The 18,245-nt window shown below is 34.1% G+C and overlaps 1 protein-coding gene across 1 annotated transcript in view; it reads right to left on the bottom strand.

The window, feature by feature from the left end:
* LOC129219626 (E3 ubiquitin-protein ligase AMFR-like) overlaps nucleotides 1–18,245 on the bottom strand; it is a 202,741-nt gene that overhangs the window by 140,752 nt on the left and 43,744 nt on the right. The window contains exon 2 of the mRNA XM_054853884.1: nucleotides 13,895–13,987. Within this exon, the coding sequence (XP_054709859.1) occupies nucleotides 13,895–13,987 (93 nt within the window). The remainder of the gene's footprint in view (nucleotides 1–13,894; nucleotides 13,988–18,245) is intronic.

Below are 18,245 nucleotides of genomic sequence, written 5' to 3' on the forward strand. Positions count from 1 at the left end.
TGGCGTGAACGATGCATTTTTTCAACGGAGGAATCTTGTTTTGAAAAATATTTAATCCTCTCGAATCGGGGTTTGATTTTCACGGCGCCGCCTGCTAATTTTAATTTTGTCTTACTAATGTATTTCTTACTCATGTAGCAAATCAGTAAATTAAATGCATTTTGCTACGAAATTAAATAATTTAATATACGTTTAAATTTTGCTAATAAATAACTTCATTCAATCATCAAAGTTTTTTTTTTTTTTTTAATATTTCAGATTTGAAATATATTTAGTGTTAAATTCAAGGGGAATTTAAGACAAAAATTCCCCCGCCGCTCCCTCCGAAGATTAAATTTATGTTCCTTAATAAATATATAGTAAATGGCGTCCGATTTCTGAAGTTTGACTAGCATTCTAGATTTAATATTTCATGACACCGTCAGCTTAATTTACAGTTAGGATAATACTAATTTACAAACTTCGTTGGAATTTTTTTACATACTATGTTCCCCGATTTACTAGAAGATGCCTGTACAGATTAGGAAAATTCTTTTTCTGTTTGAAACGACATACTTCTTCTGTGTTCTAATGGTCTTCAAGTCCGGGTATAAGGGATCCTGGAGAAATCGAGGGAGAGGATAGATTTAAAGACTAATTTCGCGTTTAGTTACATTAGTGTTCAACTCAGGTGGGTTGTCAGTTACGTTTGATAGTAATTTATGGTAGGCCCCGACTTCAAAAGGCCTTAAAAATTTAAGAGATCGTACATAACTAGTTAGGTATTAAAATAATTCATCGTATAGTAATTAAAATCAGTGCTTATTTTATAATTGGGTGTTTAGTTTAGTTGATTTTTGTACTGGAATTGTAAAATAAATTTTATACTCGCGCTTTGTTGTTTGTAAACTCATAGCGTCTCAGTTAAAGAAACGATTTTTATGACTTTTTTTGTTTAATGCATAGAAGTGATCTAACTTAGGACCCAAACCTTTGTTTCACCATATTTGTTCTTTAGAAAAAAATATGGGCAAAAAACAATAAACTTCATTCAATTTCAATATCAAACGATTAAATATAAAATCCATTTTTAAAGAAAGTGTCCAACTTTCTTTATTCAGTGTTAAAGAAAGTTCCATAAAACATTAATATTAATCAGGGGTGCCCCCTTAAGGGTAAGGGAAGGTGTTTTGAGGGGTATTTTTCCTTTTTAGGGGGCTCTTCCTTTGGGGGAGTACCCCGCCTTCCTTACTATTTCCCCTGCATTAATCATTCGTAGTCATATCGCAATTTCTGAATAAAGATTCCTCTGAAGCAAACCGGAAATTCATTTAGTATCATTGTTTTAGTAGTGTTTTGATCTTCATGTATACAACATCACAGTAGATACTCTGTTTCTAGTGAGGTATTGATCTATAACGGGGCCTAGTAAAGAGAAATGTGACTTTTTTTCACGAGACTGAAATATAAAATAGTTAGGAAAACCATTGACATTTGAATGGTTCTAATTAAATTAGCGCACAAATAAATGATGAAGAACAAAGATCAGTTTTTAGTGCCAATCGTATAAAATGTTATGCGCATTAAGATTTTTTCTTTTTTTAACAGACTTCAATTATAGATCAGCACCACACTAGAAACAGAGTATCCACTGCTATGTTGTATATATGAAGATCAAAACACTACTACAGTAATGATACTAAATGAATTCCCTGTTTGCTTGAGAGGAGTCTTTATTCAAATTTGCGATATGACTACTAATGATTAATACAGGGCAAATATTTAGGGGGGACTCCCCCAAAGCAAGAGCGCCCCTTGAAAGGCAAAATACCCCCCAAAAAAACACCCCTCCCCCCGCAGTTAAGGGGGCACCCCTGATTAATAATAATTATGTTTTATTGTACTTTCTTTAACACTAAGTAAAGAAAGTACCGTTGTTTTATGGCACTATCTTTGACAATGGATTTTATATTTAATCGTTTAATAGTGAAATTAAATGAAGTTAATTGTTTTTTGCTCATTACTTTTTTCTAAAGAACAAATATGGTGAAGCAAAAATTTGGGACCTAAGCTAGATCACTCCTATCAATTAAACAAAACAAAAACATACTATAAATTTACAAACAACAAAGAGCGAGTATGAATTTTGAAGAACTCCTTCGATTTCTCCAGGATCCCTCATACCCGACCCTGAAGACCAGTAGACAACCGGGATAAGTATACAGTTTCAAACATAAAATGAATTTTCCTTATCGGTCCGGGAGTCTTCTAGTAATCAGGGAGCATAGTACATAAAAAAATTCCAGCGAAGTCTGTGATTTAGTACTGCCGTAACTGTAAATTTAACTGATGACGTCATGAAACATTAAGTCTAGAATACTTGTCAAACTTCAAAAATCGGACACCAGTTACGACATATTTATTACGGAACATAAATTTCGAACATTAAAAGGGGGGGGGGGGCATTTTTGTCTTCAATTTCCCTTGAATTGAACACTAAATATATTTCCAAACTAAAAGATTTAAAAAAAAAAAAAAAAACTTTAATGACTAGGTGAAGTCATTCATCAACAAAAATATATATATATTAAATTAATTAAATATTTTTGTGGCGAAATACACTAAATTTACTGATTTGCTATAGGAGAAGTAAATACACTAGTAAGACTAACTAAAATTAATAGGCGACGCCGTGAAAATCATCCTGATGCGTGCGAATTAAATATTGTTCAAGACTGCTGTACGGCTTTTCCCCGGAATTTTTTCGAAACTGTAGCCTTGAAAGCACAATTGCAGGTCACCGTTGGTAACTTCAGAGGAAGAGATGGGACTTAAGTACTCAAATGGAGCAATTTTTCAAAACTGAAGTTCCGAAAATAATTTCAGGCCGCGATTGGTGCCACTAAGGAAAGGATTCAGTTCAAGAACCGCTTCTCTTCGCACTCCTTCTCTACGTCCTATTTTCATTTATTTTAAATAAATATTTTGTGGGGAAAACATCTTAAAAAATTTTCTTTCCAACAACATTTCAAAGTTATATTTTTTGATAGCAATATTTTATATTTCTAGATTTCTATCCTTATATTTTTATTTGGTAAAACACAAAAAATCTCTAGTTAATGTTTTGTTTTATTTCCGTTTTTACCTTTGAACATTTAACTACTGGTGTACTATTGTGACTTTTCATTACAACTCTTTAAATTCCTCTCTCTTTCTCTTTTATCTCTTTAACAGTTAGAAGTTATAGACACATTTCTACGGGCCATGTATTTTTTTTTCTACTTTGCTGTGATTTTCGACATAATATTTTCATTTAACAAATGAGCAATATCAATATGTCAGAGGCCTCTATCTAGCTATCATATTTTCTTATCGATTAATTTTTTTTTTTTTTTTAATGTGACTTGTCACTGGTTTCTACAACGTACAGGATACTTTTTGTTACTTAAAAAATATTTAAAACCTACATTTAAATTCGGCCGTCTTTAGTAAAGTATTTCCATCGGCCATTTGAAACAAAAAATAATCGGCCATTGGCCGTCTTTGAACCATCGGCCAACAATCGGAAACAGCCCATCGGCCAAAAATTGCCATTGGTCGAGCCCTAAGGGAGCTTTAAAATTACTCCACAGTACCGATGAGAACCAAAAAAAAAAAAAAAACGCAACACTTTTTTTTATATGGAAAAAATTAGACAATACTACTCTTAATTGAAATCTCCGAATATTGAGTGCAAATTAAGCGACTTGGAAGTCACCAAGCAAGTTAAAAATAAAGTCAAAACAATATAGATGGTAGTTGATAGGGATGTTATAGAAGACAAATTAAGAATCGCCGGAAAAGTGATAAAAGGTATTTTTAGAAGTATGTAATTTTTGCGGCAGAAAGCGTGAGAAGCATTGTAGCAGGTGCGTGGGATAGGAAGTAGAATGTCCAAGCATTTAGTTTGTAGCCCGAACAAGTTACTAAGAATATTACTAATGGATACATTGGAAATTTTCAAAAAAGTTTCGAAATGAATCCATTGTACCGGACTGAGAAAGCGGAAATTTGAGATCAATTGAGAGTTAAAAATTTGAAAATGAATAATGTAACTTTAAAAAAAAAAGTTATTTTATCACAGGTGCATAAATATAATGTTCTAAACAGAGCTCATCATTCAAAAGAACGGCCGTTCATATTTTAAAATAAACGGATCCGTTCGTTCACTTAAGTATTGTTCTCTTTGAGCTGTTCGCGTTCATGAACGACATATCCCTAATTTAAACTGTGCAAATATGGTACCACTTCCAAAAGACGGGAATTTTCGTTTTTTTTTTCAGTTAATATCTTTGATAATTAAAGTCCCAAAAAGGCGAGATCTAGCTAAGGACACTCTCATTTAAGTCGTCTTTCGGATTTAAAAAAAAAAAAGTTATCAAAATCGGGTTCATCTGTTTAGGAGCTACGGTGCCACAGACCCACAGATGCAGATACAGGAACAGACGTCAAACCCCCTTCTTTGTTCGTCGAGGGTTAAAAACAAACACGCATGTAGCTATTGCAGAAAGTTTTATAAATGCTCTAGCCAGCTGGTTGCCAATGGTAGTTACGCAGAGTTACATGAAATCAAACTAGCTGGCCATCTGTTTTTTAAAAAAATGTAAGGAGAGTCAGTAAAAATTTTTTAAAAAAGCCTGGAGTCTGAGTTGGAATCGGCATATTTTCTGGCAAGTTCTTTACCCCAAAATCAATCCGACTCAACAGCCCTTGGAACACTTTGGGTAGAAAAAAAAAAGGTTGCAACTAGTCAACACAACGTTATTATATAATGTCTAAGCGGTAGAAGGGCATTGAAGGCAAAAATGTTCGATGGTCACGGAAGCATCAGAAGCTATCGGGTTTCGAAATGCGTAAAAAATTGGGATTGGCGTGCAAAAGCGTAATAGCAGCTAAAATGCGTAAATTTTATGTCTAATGGCGCAAATGCTAGCAGGTAAAGAATCACTTAAAGAAGAAAGAAATATATCATTTTTAAAGAAAAAGGAAAACAGATCTTGTTTAACACAATTTAAGTGATTGTATATGAATTTTACTCAAAACATACAGCAGATCACAAAGTCACAAAGGTTACAATTCGTTGATAAAAATGTTCAAAAATTAAAAAAAAAAAAAATCATGGAGTGATGTTTTTGTCCGATATTATTTCAACCAAAAAAAAAAGAAGAGAAAGAAAGGTTCATGTCCCAATTTCCTATTATTGCCTCATTAACTTTCGGCGATTCAAATGGGTTTTGCTCATGACTTTTAGACGAGGATCTTACGCCCTAGCATTCAAAGGGCGGGAATTGGGAATTTCGGGCAGAATCCCAAATTCTTTAGCTGTCTTGAATTTCAATATCCGAATGCATGAGAGCAATGAGTTTACATGCAAGAGCTATTTTAGCTCCTTTCTTACTAAAAATGTGACATCGATGGCAGAACATCGATGGTATCGATCAGAGCTGCGGAGTCGGAAGGAAAATAGTCGACTCAGACTCCAGGATTTTGAAACGTACGACTCCGACTTTTTAATTTTTTTTTTAAATTTAAATCCCTCCCCCCTTTATGGGAAGGGGGGAAACCCCTAAACAGAGATTCAAATATTAATTCCGTTTTATGAAATTTTCTCGTTGGATTTTTATTGTAAACCTAAGATGCATACAACGTAAGAAATTCAATTTGAAAATCAAATTATCCAATAGGTGCGATTTCTAAAGTGAGATTACTAAAAAGTCCCATTTTTAAAAAAATTGAAAAGCTCCCCTAAAAATTTGCTCCCCTATAATTGTTTACAAATAGATGCTGATCAAATCCTGTGCTTTCAATTTTTGAAAGCACAGAGAAGAGTGAGAGAAAGAGTTTTAAGAGAAAAAAAACTTTTTTGCTAAGGTCAAAAAACTTTTCTTGAGAAGGGGCGACCCCCTCCCGGGTGACACCCATCTGTGGGTGACACCTCAACTTAATTTCAGAGTTTATAAAAATTGAAATACTTTAATTCTGAAAAAAATCCCCAATAATAAATCTTAAATTTCATCTTAAAAATTTTAACAAAAATATTGCACTATATTGCGGAAAGGTCGGGTACATGTACGTCTGGAGCAAATTTTACACAAAATGCGGCAGTATACAGCTTTGCACGAATAGCTTTAGCTATACCTACATTTCTTGGCTCATTTTGTAATTTTAATTTTTTTATTGGCAGTTTCAGAATTAACTTTAATATGAAGATTTTAGGATTAACTACAATTATTGACTGTTGTAAGCAACAAATCATGTTCTAATTTTATTTTTTACTTTTCAGTGTTAACCAAGCTTTCTTAGATAAAGTTATTAGAAGTAAAATACCATTTATATTTTATCGGATCTTTTCGATTTGCTCTTTCGTGCCAACACTCTTTTGAATTTACCAAGCACCCTGAGAAGTTTCCCGATTTGCTCAAGCGATACATACATTCCTTTTACTATTTTATAACAGAGATCGAAGTAAAAAATATATTATTACTTTTATTTGAAAGAGATTATTTAGAAAATGTTAGGCAACAAAACTGCTTGCTGACAGTTGCTATTAAATAAAGTTAGAAAATAAGCAACCTAGGAGACTTGTAGCTGTTACAGAAAGTTCGATAAACAATCAAGCCAGCTGGTTGCCACAATGAGTTCTTTTCTTATTTCATACATTCTTATTATATCTTATACATTCTTTATCTTATACATGTAATCAAATTAATTCGTAGTCATTTTTTTTTAATGCAAGGAGAGTCAGTGAAAATTAAAGAAAAAAAAAGAAACCCGGAGTCGGAGTCGGCATGTTTTTGAATAACTTCGACTCCGACTAATTAACCCCAAAATCAGTCAGACTCCGTCACCACAGCCCTAGTATCGATACATCGACCACAAAATATCGATGTTTTGAAACATGGATATTCTGAAACATCGAACTGTTGAAATATTTACACTATTTTAACGTTTCTAACAAATGCTTTTACGAAAGGAATGAATTCACAGCCTGCATACATATATAAGTCAATTACAATGGTCAATCACAGAACATTTTCTGATATCTTACTTTTGCAGCTTTATGAAATATTAAGAAAGCACTCAAAGAAAAGAAACTTGAGAAATATTATTTGCGGTACTTCGATTTACCGTGTTAAAAGAAATGTTTTCTTTTTTGATTTCAATGTAACAACGTAACTCTAGTCCAGAGTGCTGCACTGGGTTTTGATTATAAAAGGCGTCCCAAAGCTAACGCAATATTTTACTTTGCGGCCATTTTTGCACTATTTTATAAACAATACTAAAAAAAGAACAATTTGACAGCTGAGAGGGTAGTAAAAATGAAGCATTAAGACTATAATGGTGTTAAATCACACGATCTAGGGGGACAATTCTGATCACCGAAACTAAAAAGTACGCGACCAGAAAATGTCTCCATGCAGTAAATTGGCTGCACGGCAAGTGGCACTGTCTTGTTGAAACCACATGTTGGCCACATAGATAGCATCCAATATAGGCAGAAAGAACTGTTATCATGTCACGAGATGTAAAGCACCAGTACTGCTTGACTAGCCTCAACTTACACCACTTTTGAAATACTTATTCAATAATGAAAACACGTTGCTAACGCTCTATTTGTACTAACCCTAAACTCTCAGCTGTCAAATGGTTCTTTTTTCAGGGTTGCCAGCAATTTACTGCAAAACTGGCGGCAAAATCAAATCTTGCGTTAGTTTTGGGACACCCTTTACATTTTGGAAATTTTGCTCAGAACTCTCCTGCTGAAGAAGTCATTCAATAACGGCATTTTCTGGCCAATGCGAAGATCGAACCCACGACCTTCGCATTATTAGCACGACGACGCTGTAATCAACTCCTAATGGGCCTCCGTCTAGGGAAAACTATACATTAACGTTATGCGTATTATACTAATAGCAAAACAAGTTGAAATGTATGTCTCTAGTCATTTAATAACGGCATTTTCTGGCCAATGCGAAGATCGAACCCACGACCTTCGCATTATTAGCACGACGACGCTGTAATCAACTCCTAATGGGCCTCCGTCTAAGGAAAGCTATATATTAACGTTATGCGTATTATACTAATAGCAAAACAAGTTGAAATATATGTCTCTATTATTTTTAAATATTCTTAAAAGTTGTATTGCGATTTACTGGCCTTGTGGGATCGAGCGCATAATCTCTCTTATACCCCATTATTCACAGGATATTCTAACAGATTAAGTTACTAAGTTCTCCCTCACGAGGTAGAATACATTAAAGCAACGCTTAATAAAAAGCAGAATCGATTTTTCCGGGGGAAAAAAAGCCCAGTGTAAGTTGTCCGTTTGTTTTGTAAAAAAAAAAATCTTTAAATGTTGTCTTACTTTACGAAGTTTGATGGATTATTGAGGGAGTTTTGGCGTTCCCAGAAAAAACATCATTGAGAAATAATATACTATATCAGTTGCGTGCAAAGGGACGTAAGCAGCCCCCAAGATTTTGTTTTAATGATGGGAGGGGGGAGGCAGGTCGAGGACGCTCTTTAATTTATCGAAAATGAAGTGTCTTAAAAAAAACGCTGTTGTAAATCATCTTTGTTAAAGATGGGGTGGGGGACTTTCTCCAGGAAATTTTTTTAAAATGAGGTTCTTAAAACGCAATTATAGGCAATCTTTGATAACATTAAGAAAGGTGTTTGGATTCGGGGACTCTAAGTGGGAAATTTTTTGAAACTGAGGTTCTAAAAATCAAAAATTTTAACGAGTTTTAATGATGTGGTAAGAAGAGGATTAGGGGTACTCCCCAGGGATCTGTTCGAATTTTAGGTCCAAAAAACGCAATACTAGGTTACCTTTGATGCCGAAAATTTTTGGATAACCTACCTCGGAATTTCTTTCTAGTTTTTTGAAATTTAAGTCCCCCAAAACGAAATTTTTGACGATCTTTAATGATGTGAAAGGGAACAGTAGGCACTCCCCCCGGAATTTTTTTTTTTTTTTTTAATTGAAGTTCTAAGAACCCAATTCTGTTCCTCAGAGCCAGAAGAACGTAAGTCACATTATGATAATTTTACAGGAGAGGAAGAAAAAAATTCTGACCCATGCAAAGGATGGGATGCGCGCTCTTTTAACCTTGGTAAAAAACTGAAAAGGATTTTTGTTAAAGAACTACGTCTACACGGCTCTATGCGGAATAGGCTTCTACATACAACGCACTAATATACAGAAAATCGTAATTTTTGGACTTTGCCGTTCTGGCTCTGAGGTACAGAACTGTTGGCTGCTTTTGATGAAGTTAGGAGACGAAATGAGATTCAGGACTCATCCCCGGAATATTTTTTAAATTAAGTATTAAAAAAAAACGCAATTGTAGGCCATCTTTGATGACGGTAAGGGTTAAGGTGGAGACTCTCCCTCCCAGAAATTATTCGAAATTGAAGTTTTCGAAACGAAATTTTAGCCGATATTAGATGTAAGGGAGAGGTGAAATCCGGGACTCCTTAGTGGAAATTGTAGAGTCTCTAATCTTAGAGGACATTAGGGAGATGAAGGTCTCTGGTCTGGTACGGGAGGGGGGGGATGCTGCAACTCCAAAGTCCCTCTCCCGGATTTGCCAGTTCGCTTAAGTATTAATGCTACTCAAGGATGATGTTATTTTGGACTATATATAATCTAAGTTTGCAAAATAGGTAATAATACATTTTTCAAATGTAGGGATAATGTCAAAGATCCCATAAGAAATGAAAACACATGTGTCGAGACCTTCTGTTCTACAGCATATCGTCTTTGAGTTATTCGAGATACATACATACGCCCATACAGACTAACGAGAAAACTCGTGATGATTAACTCAGAGATAGTCAAAATGATCATTTCGACTGTCCATATGCTTTTACGTACAAATGAAAGAACGAATGGATCGAAAAAAAGAACAAAATTCATACGGGATTCAGTAAAATGGAAATTTAGGCAGAAATTTGAGGGAGAAATTTTTCAGATTACAATAGTACTTCCTTTACAATGTAAAAGAAAATTAACAAGTTATAATTCAAGTTCTATCTGAACTGGAAATTCTAAAAACAATGTCAGACGCAGAAAAATTCTTTTTTTTTTTTTTGTTACATACTAATATTTTAACAATACAAGTAAGTTTTCAGTACCAAAATTGCAAAATATGCTAATTTTCCCGGTTTTTAATTAATATCTTCGGTAATTAATGTCCTATAAACTTGAGAACTAGCTATGAATACTCTCGATTAAATCACCATTACAACAAAAAAAATAAAGTACTAACAATAGTTATCAAAATCGGCTAATCCCTACCGTGCCACAGACAGTTAATACGGGGGAACAAAAAGGAAGATAACTCTTTTTCTTATGTCAGGGGTTAAAAATAGAATTATTGATAGCATCCGATATTGAATTGCATTATAGGATGTAAAAGGAAGCAAACTCCGAAGTTACAATGGCAATGAAAGTTATCAAACTTGAACTTCTTACTTCAAACACGAAAAATCGATTCATTTCTTAAAGGAAATAAGAACTCTTCGCTCCTTCAATTATTTTTCCAATAACGAAATGTAGGTCAAATATGTTTTCAACATCAAATGATTTAAAATTGCATAAGCTATTTACTGTACTTCCTGCGCAGGAAGAAGAGGGGTATTAACTACGGAAATCGGTCACTACATATCTTTTCCAATATTAAAATAAAATATTTTTGAAAAAAAAAATAGAATCGACTTGAGAACTGTAGCTAGAAATCTCTGTAAAAAGTAAAAAACAACTTTATTCCTTAAAAACCATCGAAACTACTTTTAAGCATTAATTTTTGAAGTCAGCGGTATAGACAAACTTATTTAGCAATTTTCTGAGGCTTTTCCAATACGAAATCGATGCAAACGAGTAGAGACTTCATTGAAAGCAATTTAGAAAATTTTAAAAGTATCTACACAAAAGGTATCCAGAAAGCCAGAAATATCCTCAAAAAAATAGCTGTAAGATGTGCTGAAGCTAAAAGAAGCTTCAATTTGTTCAGAGAAAAGAAATGGATTGACTGTCAAAAATATTTTAAACATAATGATAGTTAATTTAATTGGATTACCACTAAACGATTGGAACCTGGTGCTAGGAATAACCAGGGCCGACGAGAAGCCACGTCAGCCTAGTCGGAAACTAGGGGCCTCTGAATCCGAGTAGTATAAATTTTATGGAGAAAGGGGGCTCGGAGACTAAACCGACTTAGTTTAGTCTTGGCCCGCCAAGGCTTTCGGCGGCCATGGGGGTAATGGGTATGTTTAAGCAATAACAATCACACGGTAGATGCTCCTTGAGTAGAAACAAGGAAATTAGAGCAAGAGGAAACACCAAAACGCTATTTGCAAATATTTTTTAAAAAGGTATTCATTTTATGTTGAATTGAATGTGCTTGAAAAATGAGTATTCATTTATTTATTTTTTAAGTATTTAATTGCTATTCTTCCTTAAAAAATTTCAAGAGTACAGGTTCTTGAATGATTCGAGTCCGCATCACTAACTATAACTTTAATTTCTATAATTGCTCAATCCAATATGTTTCAGGTGTGACATTTGTACCTAGTACCTATATATTTTCACTTTGGTTCAGAAGCATCAGAGTTTAATTTTTATGTATTTCAATTATAAGTAACTATTATGTATCCTAATACAAAGTACCAACTTTCTAAAAAAATCTTATAATTCAAAAAAATTAATATTTTGTACATGTGTAGGTGGGTAAACTCATATCAAATCATCCAGGCCATGCCAAACACCATCTAACACTTGCAAAAGAAGCCACAGCACAAGTATTTAGGTGTGTTACAAAATAAATACAAGCATCAGAATAAGTTGTTAGCATTATCAATCAGTAAAAGTATCTTTTTTTATCTTATTTTATCTTATTATATATAAAAATTTTTTGAACTATATTTTACGAAGTAATCAATATCTTTTCGAGTTACTTCATTGGTGGGACGGAGGTGGGGGGGGGGGGAAGGGGTATAGACACCTTGTATTATGATACATAATAGTACCCTTTCTTCAACTGTAAATATCAAAGGCCTAAGTTACAAATTCTTGGATTTTAAGCGCAAATATGTAACTAACGTACAAATGTCCCACCCGTAAAAATGAATTGAGCATTGCATCATAAATAGTAGGACTCATAAAGAGGGACTGAATTAGTGCATAACACATTTGTTTGCAAACATCTCAAAAAGCGTTTGTATTTCAGTCTTTACATTAAATTACTTCAGAGAAGACACATGCACTGAAAATGTTTCGAAACAATATTTTATTTCTTCCTTGCACAAAAATGATTCTACGGTTACCATGGTTACGTTCGCATGAAAGAAGGGTGCCCAAAAAAAAAGATTATGGCGCAAGTTGCGCCATCAAAATTTTTGGAGGAGATTTTTTACTTTTTTTAATTTTATTTTATTTTATTCTGTTTTTTTTATTTCATTTATTTATTAAGTTTGTGTGTGTGTCATTGGCATAGCACAGAACTTTTTTAATAAAATAATATGTAATAATTAAACATAAATAAATAAATAAACAAAAATATGCTTAAAAATATGTAAAACAAAAAAAGAGAGCTAAGAAATAAAAAAAGGGAAAGAGGGCTGTGAAAAATTGGGGGCGGGGATTCGCGCAATTGAACTTAAGGCGAATGGGCACCCCTGAAAGTAGGCTTGCTTATTTCTGCACGAACTCCTAACTTCTCAGTTATCCGTCACGGGAAAAAGAGAGGGAAAGTGTAATAAAATAGCTCGGAGATGAACGCGTTTCGAGGTCACCGGAGACGGAAAAGGTTTAAGAACACGAGCACAATGAATCTCCGTAAATGAGCTTACTAGGTCAAACGCAAAGACCGCCGAATGAATTCCAAACAGAATGAAAGTGAATATTTCTGTGGTCAAGGTCCTTAGTTCATGAACACCTGAACTATTTCCATATCTTTTGTTGAATGTCATCGAAGTGTATCTATATGACGCAGCGGAAGGAAGCTATTTCTGCAGTTTTGGCAGTAGTGCTTTTGAGCGTGGAACGCTTGTTAAGATTTGCGTATGAAAAGTTAAAACGTATGGGCGAAAATTTATGACACGGAACACATGAAAATACGAATAAAACGTATTATTTAAACAAAACCTTTTCCTTACTACCCAGCGTCGATGTTCAAGCATTAGTTACAGTTCTCTGACATTTTAAAGAACCGACTAGGGGGTTCCGCCTTCTGCTTGCTTCGCTCGCCAATCCACCTGCGCGAGTGAAATTTGATGATTTTAATGTTTTTTCCTAGGATATCCGGCTCCTTGATGTTTAGAGGGATGAGACAGGGCGGAATGAATTTCCCTGAATGCCCTGCCCCCAACGGTACCAATGTTGACTTGGTAAGCGTTGTCGATAGGATTGGACACACAGACAGACGCGCACAGAAATTAATAGTATAGATTTATACAGTAGCGTACATAGTATTCATGCAAACCCCGCGGCACAGGGGGGGGGGCGCAGAAGGTGTGAGGACGCAAGAGGTATAAATACGACCAGCGGACCTCTTTTCCTCCTTACACTACCAAAGATCGGCTAAATTCCCATTATGAAACTTCAGTTTTGTAAAATTTCCGGGAGATAGTTCCGAGCCCTATTGCTTCCCCTAACGTCATCAAAGGTTGCCTACAATTGCGGTTTTTAAAACTTTAATTCTGATCATTGCCAGTGTGTCCCTCAAAGCCACAAGGGAGGGGCGAAAACGGCCCCGTCAGCCCTCCCTTGTATCCATACTTGCTGCAAAGGGAGGTGGAAGCCGAATGGCAATCTTAAAATGTCAATATAAAAATAAATAAAAATATTTTCTTAAAAAGCACGAAAACATACCTGTTGTTCGGACACCCTCAAATCTCCAAACACAAGCTTTTGAATAATTTTACCGATGAGTATGAAGCAGCAGTATGTCATATTTATTAGTGTCTGTAAGGAAAAGACAAAATTAACATTGATTTATAACATTAGTAATAAAACATTTGAATTACAGTATTACGTAATGAAATCGTTAACTTCATAAACATACTGGTATTGTTGTAGAAATAACCAAAATGTCATCCAGATTGCGCTATCGCAAAAATAGTAAGAGTGATCCGAAAATCGGAAAAATCAGAATATTTCAAAAATTATTTACAACGAGTAAAAATAAATCAAGTTACTTTATAAATGGACAAATTGGCAAAAACTTCCATCTACGTGCTTTCGGAGTTTCAAGGTCGGAAGAAAAGACATCCGAAAAAGGTCCAAGCATTTTATTTATTTATTTTTGCATATTTGCACATTTATAAAGGTGTTTAAATTTTCTTTTACCTGTACGTTTTACATTTTGTTGGATGACTTTTCTTCCATACGTTTATATATTTTGTATTTAGAAAGGTGTTCCCGCTAACCCAGAAACAAGTTTCTACATTTTTTTTTCAATGAGTGCAGTGCATTTATAACGTTGTATAAATGCGCGTTAATAAAAAATCTTCAACAAATTTTATGTTTTTTAAAGCTTTGGAACGCCATTTCAGAACATTAATTGAAGTGAGATTTCTCTAAAAATTTTATGTGTACAGTTGATTTCGGTTTTAATTTACTAGTCTTTTTTACCACAAAGATATTCATTCATTTCTTATTCACAGCTATTTGTAATAACATATTCAAGCGAAATATCTTAAAAATTCACAAAAAAAAAAAAAAAAACTTTAATACTAACACCGATACTGGGTAGAAATAATTCAGCAAGAAGTCACCGACTATTGCCCTACTTCAATCCGAACCAAGCTACAAAACTCGTATCGCAATCTCATCTCTCTTTTGTGCCTTACGTCCAACAATATTAAAGACAACATTTTACACATTAGAAAAGTTTGAAGATATTTACTCGTTCTCAACCACCCGGTAAAATGCTTTTCTCACCAAGACTCAAACTTGGCAACCAATTTAGTCGCCAACTTCATATTAACCACTTCACGCTTTTGCCCGTGTCTGACACGAGCGAAAGTTACCTAAAATTCGCACATTCACCGTGTCCCCCACGGGTTATCATTATTTTATCTCCAATGCCTGCTTGTGATCTGTGCTAGTAAAAATAGATTGGCTACTTCATAATTAAACTTATTTGCCATACATGATACTAATGTGCAACATTTTTCTTGCGTAAACTACATAGAGCATTTTGATGATTAGCTATGAGTTTGTTAAGGACTCTTGATCCTATGGCAGTTTTTTGGTGCGGAAAATGTAATTTTTTTATTGTATTAAATATAACGAAAGTAAACAGTTAATAATATTTTTTTAGTGTGTTTTAACTTGTTTCAGCTAATAGAGTCAGTAGCTTGTTCTGTGACCTGTTTAACCTAATTTTTAGCCACTCATATGCTTATAAGTATGACATTTAAAACGTAATTTGATTTTTATATTTTGAAATCCAAAACAAACATGTTATCAAATCGTTCATACACTTAATTTCTACAGTATTTCAATCCCTCCCCCCCCCCCCCCCCCGAGCACACACAACTGAAATTGAAAACTATAAAAAAAAAAAAAACACACCAATATATTCACTATGGTGGTCCTTATTTTTGAAGTTGTAGATATTTTATACGACGCCACCTCAATTTGTTCCATTATACAAATAAATGATCCATGCAAAATTTTAAGTCAATCCATGAATATTAACACGTGCCCCAAGGGCCCCCTTTTTTGAGTTTTGAAGAAAAAATTGCGGATTTTCTCAATTTTTATGTAAAAATATTCCTAGGTTTCATATTTAAAGTAATTTTGAATATCAATAGATGTTGCTACTTCCAGACCAACCATTCTCTCACTTTCATTCTGTAAAATTTTACATATTACATAGGGTACAAGTACACCAATGGCCTTGGGACAGGCATACCGCTATTCGCGCTCGTTTCAATCCAAGCGGCAGGGGAGCGTTTCTTTCCACCAAGATGGACACAAGGGATTCTAAAGGCCATTTATGAATGATTTTTGACCACAACAAATTGCCTCCTCCAGGCTTTGGGTGTGTTGATTTAGAAAATTTTCTGTGTATGTAATAGGTGTGGTAAATAGGGTCACTAGGTTTCCATGCTATAAATATAAGTAATGACAATTATATTTTAATTCGCTGTTCTTTAATTATATACTTAAATGTTTATACATTCTTGTAATTTAAATTTTGAAAAATCCTCGATTACCCTACCAAAAAAATAAACTCTATTTTCCATATCTAAATCTTTACTTTAAACTGTCTTCCATTTCAGTACATAGTCCTTTATTATCATCAAATTCCTCTTGCATTTCACAAGATTTAGAAACCGAAATGGGTATCTATCCTAACCGGTTGAACCTTTTTTTCTATACCTGGTCTACCACAACGCAAAAAAGCTTGACAACTATTGAGATCTGCTCGCATTTCATCAATATTAGACAAATGCCATATTAGGAACAAAGATGCTGCTCATTTATTAACAGCCTATGTAGATGCAGTAAATTTAAATCCAAATAACCTTATGATCAATCGTACATCCCTTAAGAGAGCAAGAAAAAATCTTCGAGAGGTAAAATCAGATTTCATGAATTTAAATTTAGGTTTTTTATTTATTCCCTGGGATACAAAGCTACATCCAGATGTAACTGGAAAAAAACGCCCGATAAGCTTACCATGATAGCTTCAGGTTCCAACGTTGAACAGCTACTCAGAATTTCTGAGATATTTCTTCAGTTGTATATGATATCTTAGATGATTGCTCTTTATTGCTAACTGTTCAAGCTGTAGTGTTTTATACAGCGGCTTACAATACCGGCCGTATAAATTGTGCATGTATCTTTTTAGAGCAAAAGCTGAACGGTGATAGATTGCATTTGTATTACTATTATCATGCACTTGAAATCGTACTGCAGAGTGTATTTAAAGAAGTTCTTGCCTTTCTTAATTCTAGACGCGATATTCCATTATTTAAGCGCTTCAAAATTCAAAAATTACACATACCACTTAAATTCTAAAAGAAGAATTTGATGACATATTATTGTTCATAGAAAGCGGAATTAAGAAATATTACAGAGAATTCTCATAACATGTAATAGTATTTCTTGGTTGAAGTCCTCGCTCCTACAGGGATATGTTTTCGGCAACCTGGAGCTTATCTGTGAGCCAGATGGGTCGCTAAAGGAATTTATTGTTTGAATATTTATCTATTTAGGAAACAATTTGAATTGACCTTACATGAAGAGATTGCCCGTAAATGCTGTTTTACAGTTAAATGTTGTATGAAGATATAGTTTTTCGCAGCAACCCTTTCTAGGCCTTTTAAATTAATATAAAGTCTAGTGTCTAAAATACCTGCAGCGTACAAAATGATAACAAACATGCAGCAGAAGCAGTGATTGAAAAATTCATAAATCACTTATGGTACTTAGGTGATGAACTAGTTGCTTTGTCCGTATTGAATGAAGGAATTAACACTTCGAAGATAGGAAAAGACAACTTCAAAAAAATGCTTGCTGAATAGGAAGACGTGTCTGATGACTGTATAAAAAATTTCAAATAACAGTAGATGATTCGGAATACTTTCTTAGTAAAGATCTTCTTCTTTATAGAATCAATTACAAGTGAATAAAACTGTTTGATAAGTTACAAACACCAAAAGATGTTTTCTATTTGATCCTGATTCATTGCAAAATGAAGGAAGCTATTGAAAGGGAAGAGATATCGTTAAAATGCTGAAACTTGTGAATGATACAACTGAAAGAGGAGCACAATTAATCGAAGAATTTCACAATCAATTTACCGAGTATGAGTCACAAAAACAATTTAGTATTTTACAGACACTCCAAGACTATCAGAAAAAAATGCACGCGATTGAGATACATTGAGAAAAGCGTACGATTAAGGTAAAGTTTCTAAAGCAATATTTCATTCTTATTCAATGTAAAATCTTTAGACGATATAAAGTAATTAAAAAGATTAATTTTAGTGCTACCTCGCTGTAAAAATAATTTGCAAACATAGGAGAAACGATGTACGGGGTCTGAAGTAAAAACTCGAATATTTGTGGGAAAATTATCAAATATGTGTTAAAGTTCAACGTCCTTGGGGCACGTGTTATTATTGACCGATCGAGTTCAAATTTTGCACCGGGGCAGTTCTCAAAAGGTGGGAACAAAAAAGTTAACTTTGAGCAATTTCAAAAAT

Source organism: Uloborus diversus, chromosome 4, assembly GCF_026930045.1.
Source record: "Uloborus diversus isolate 005 chromosome 4, Udiv.v.3.1, whole genome shotgun sequence".
Classification (NCBI taxonomy): Eukaryota; Metazoa; Arthropoda; class Arachnida; order Araneae; family Uloboridae; genus Uloborus; species Uloborus diversus.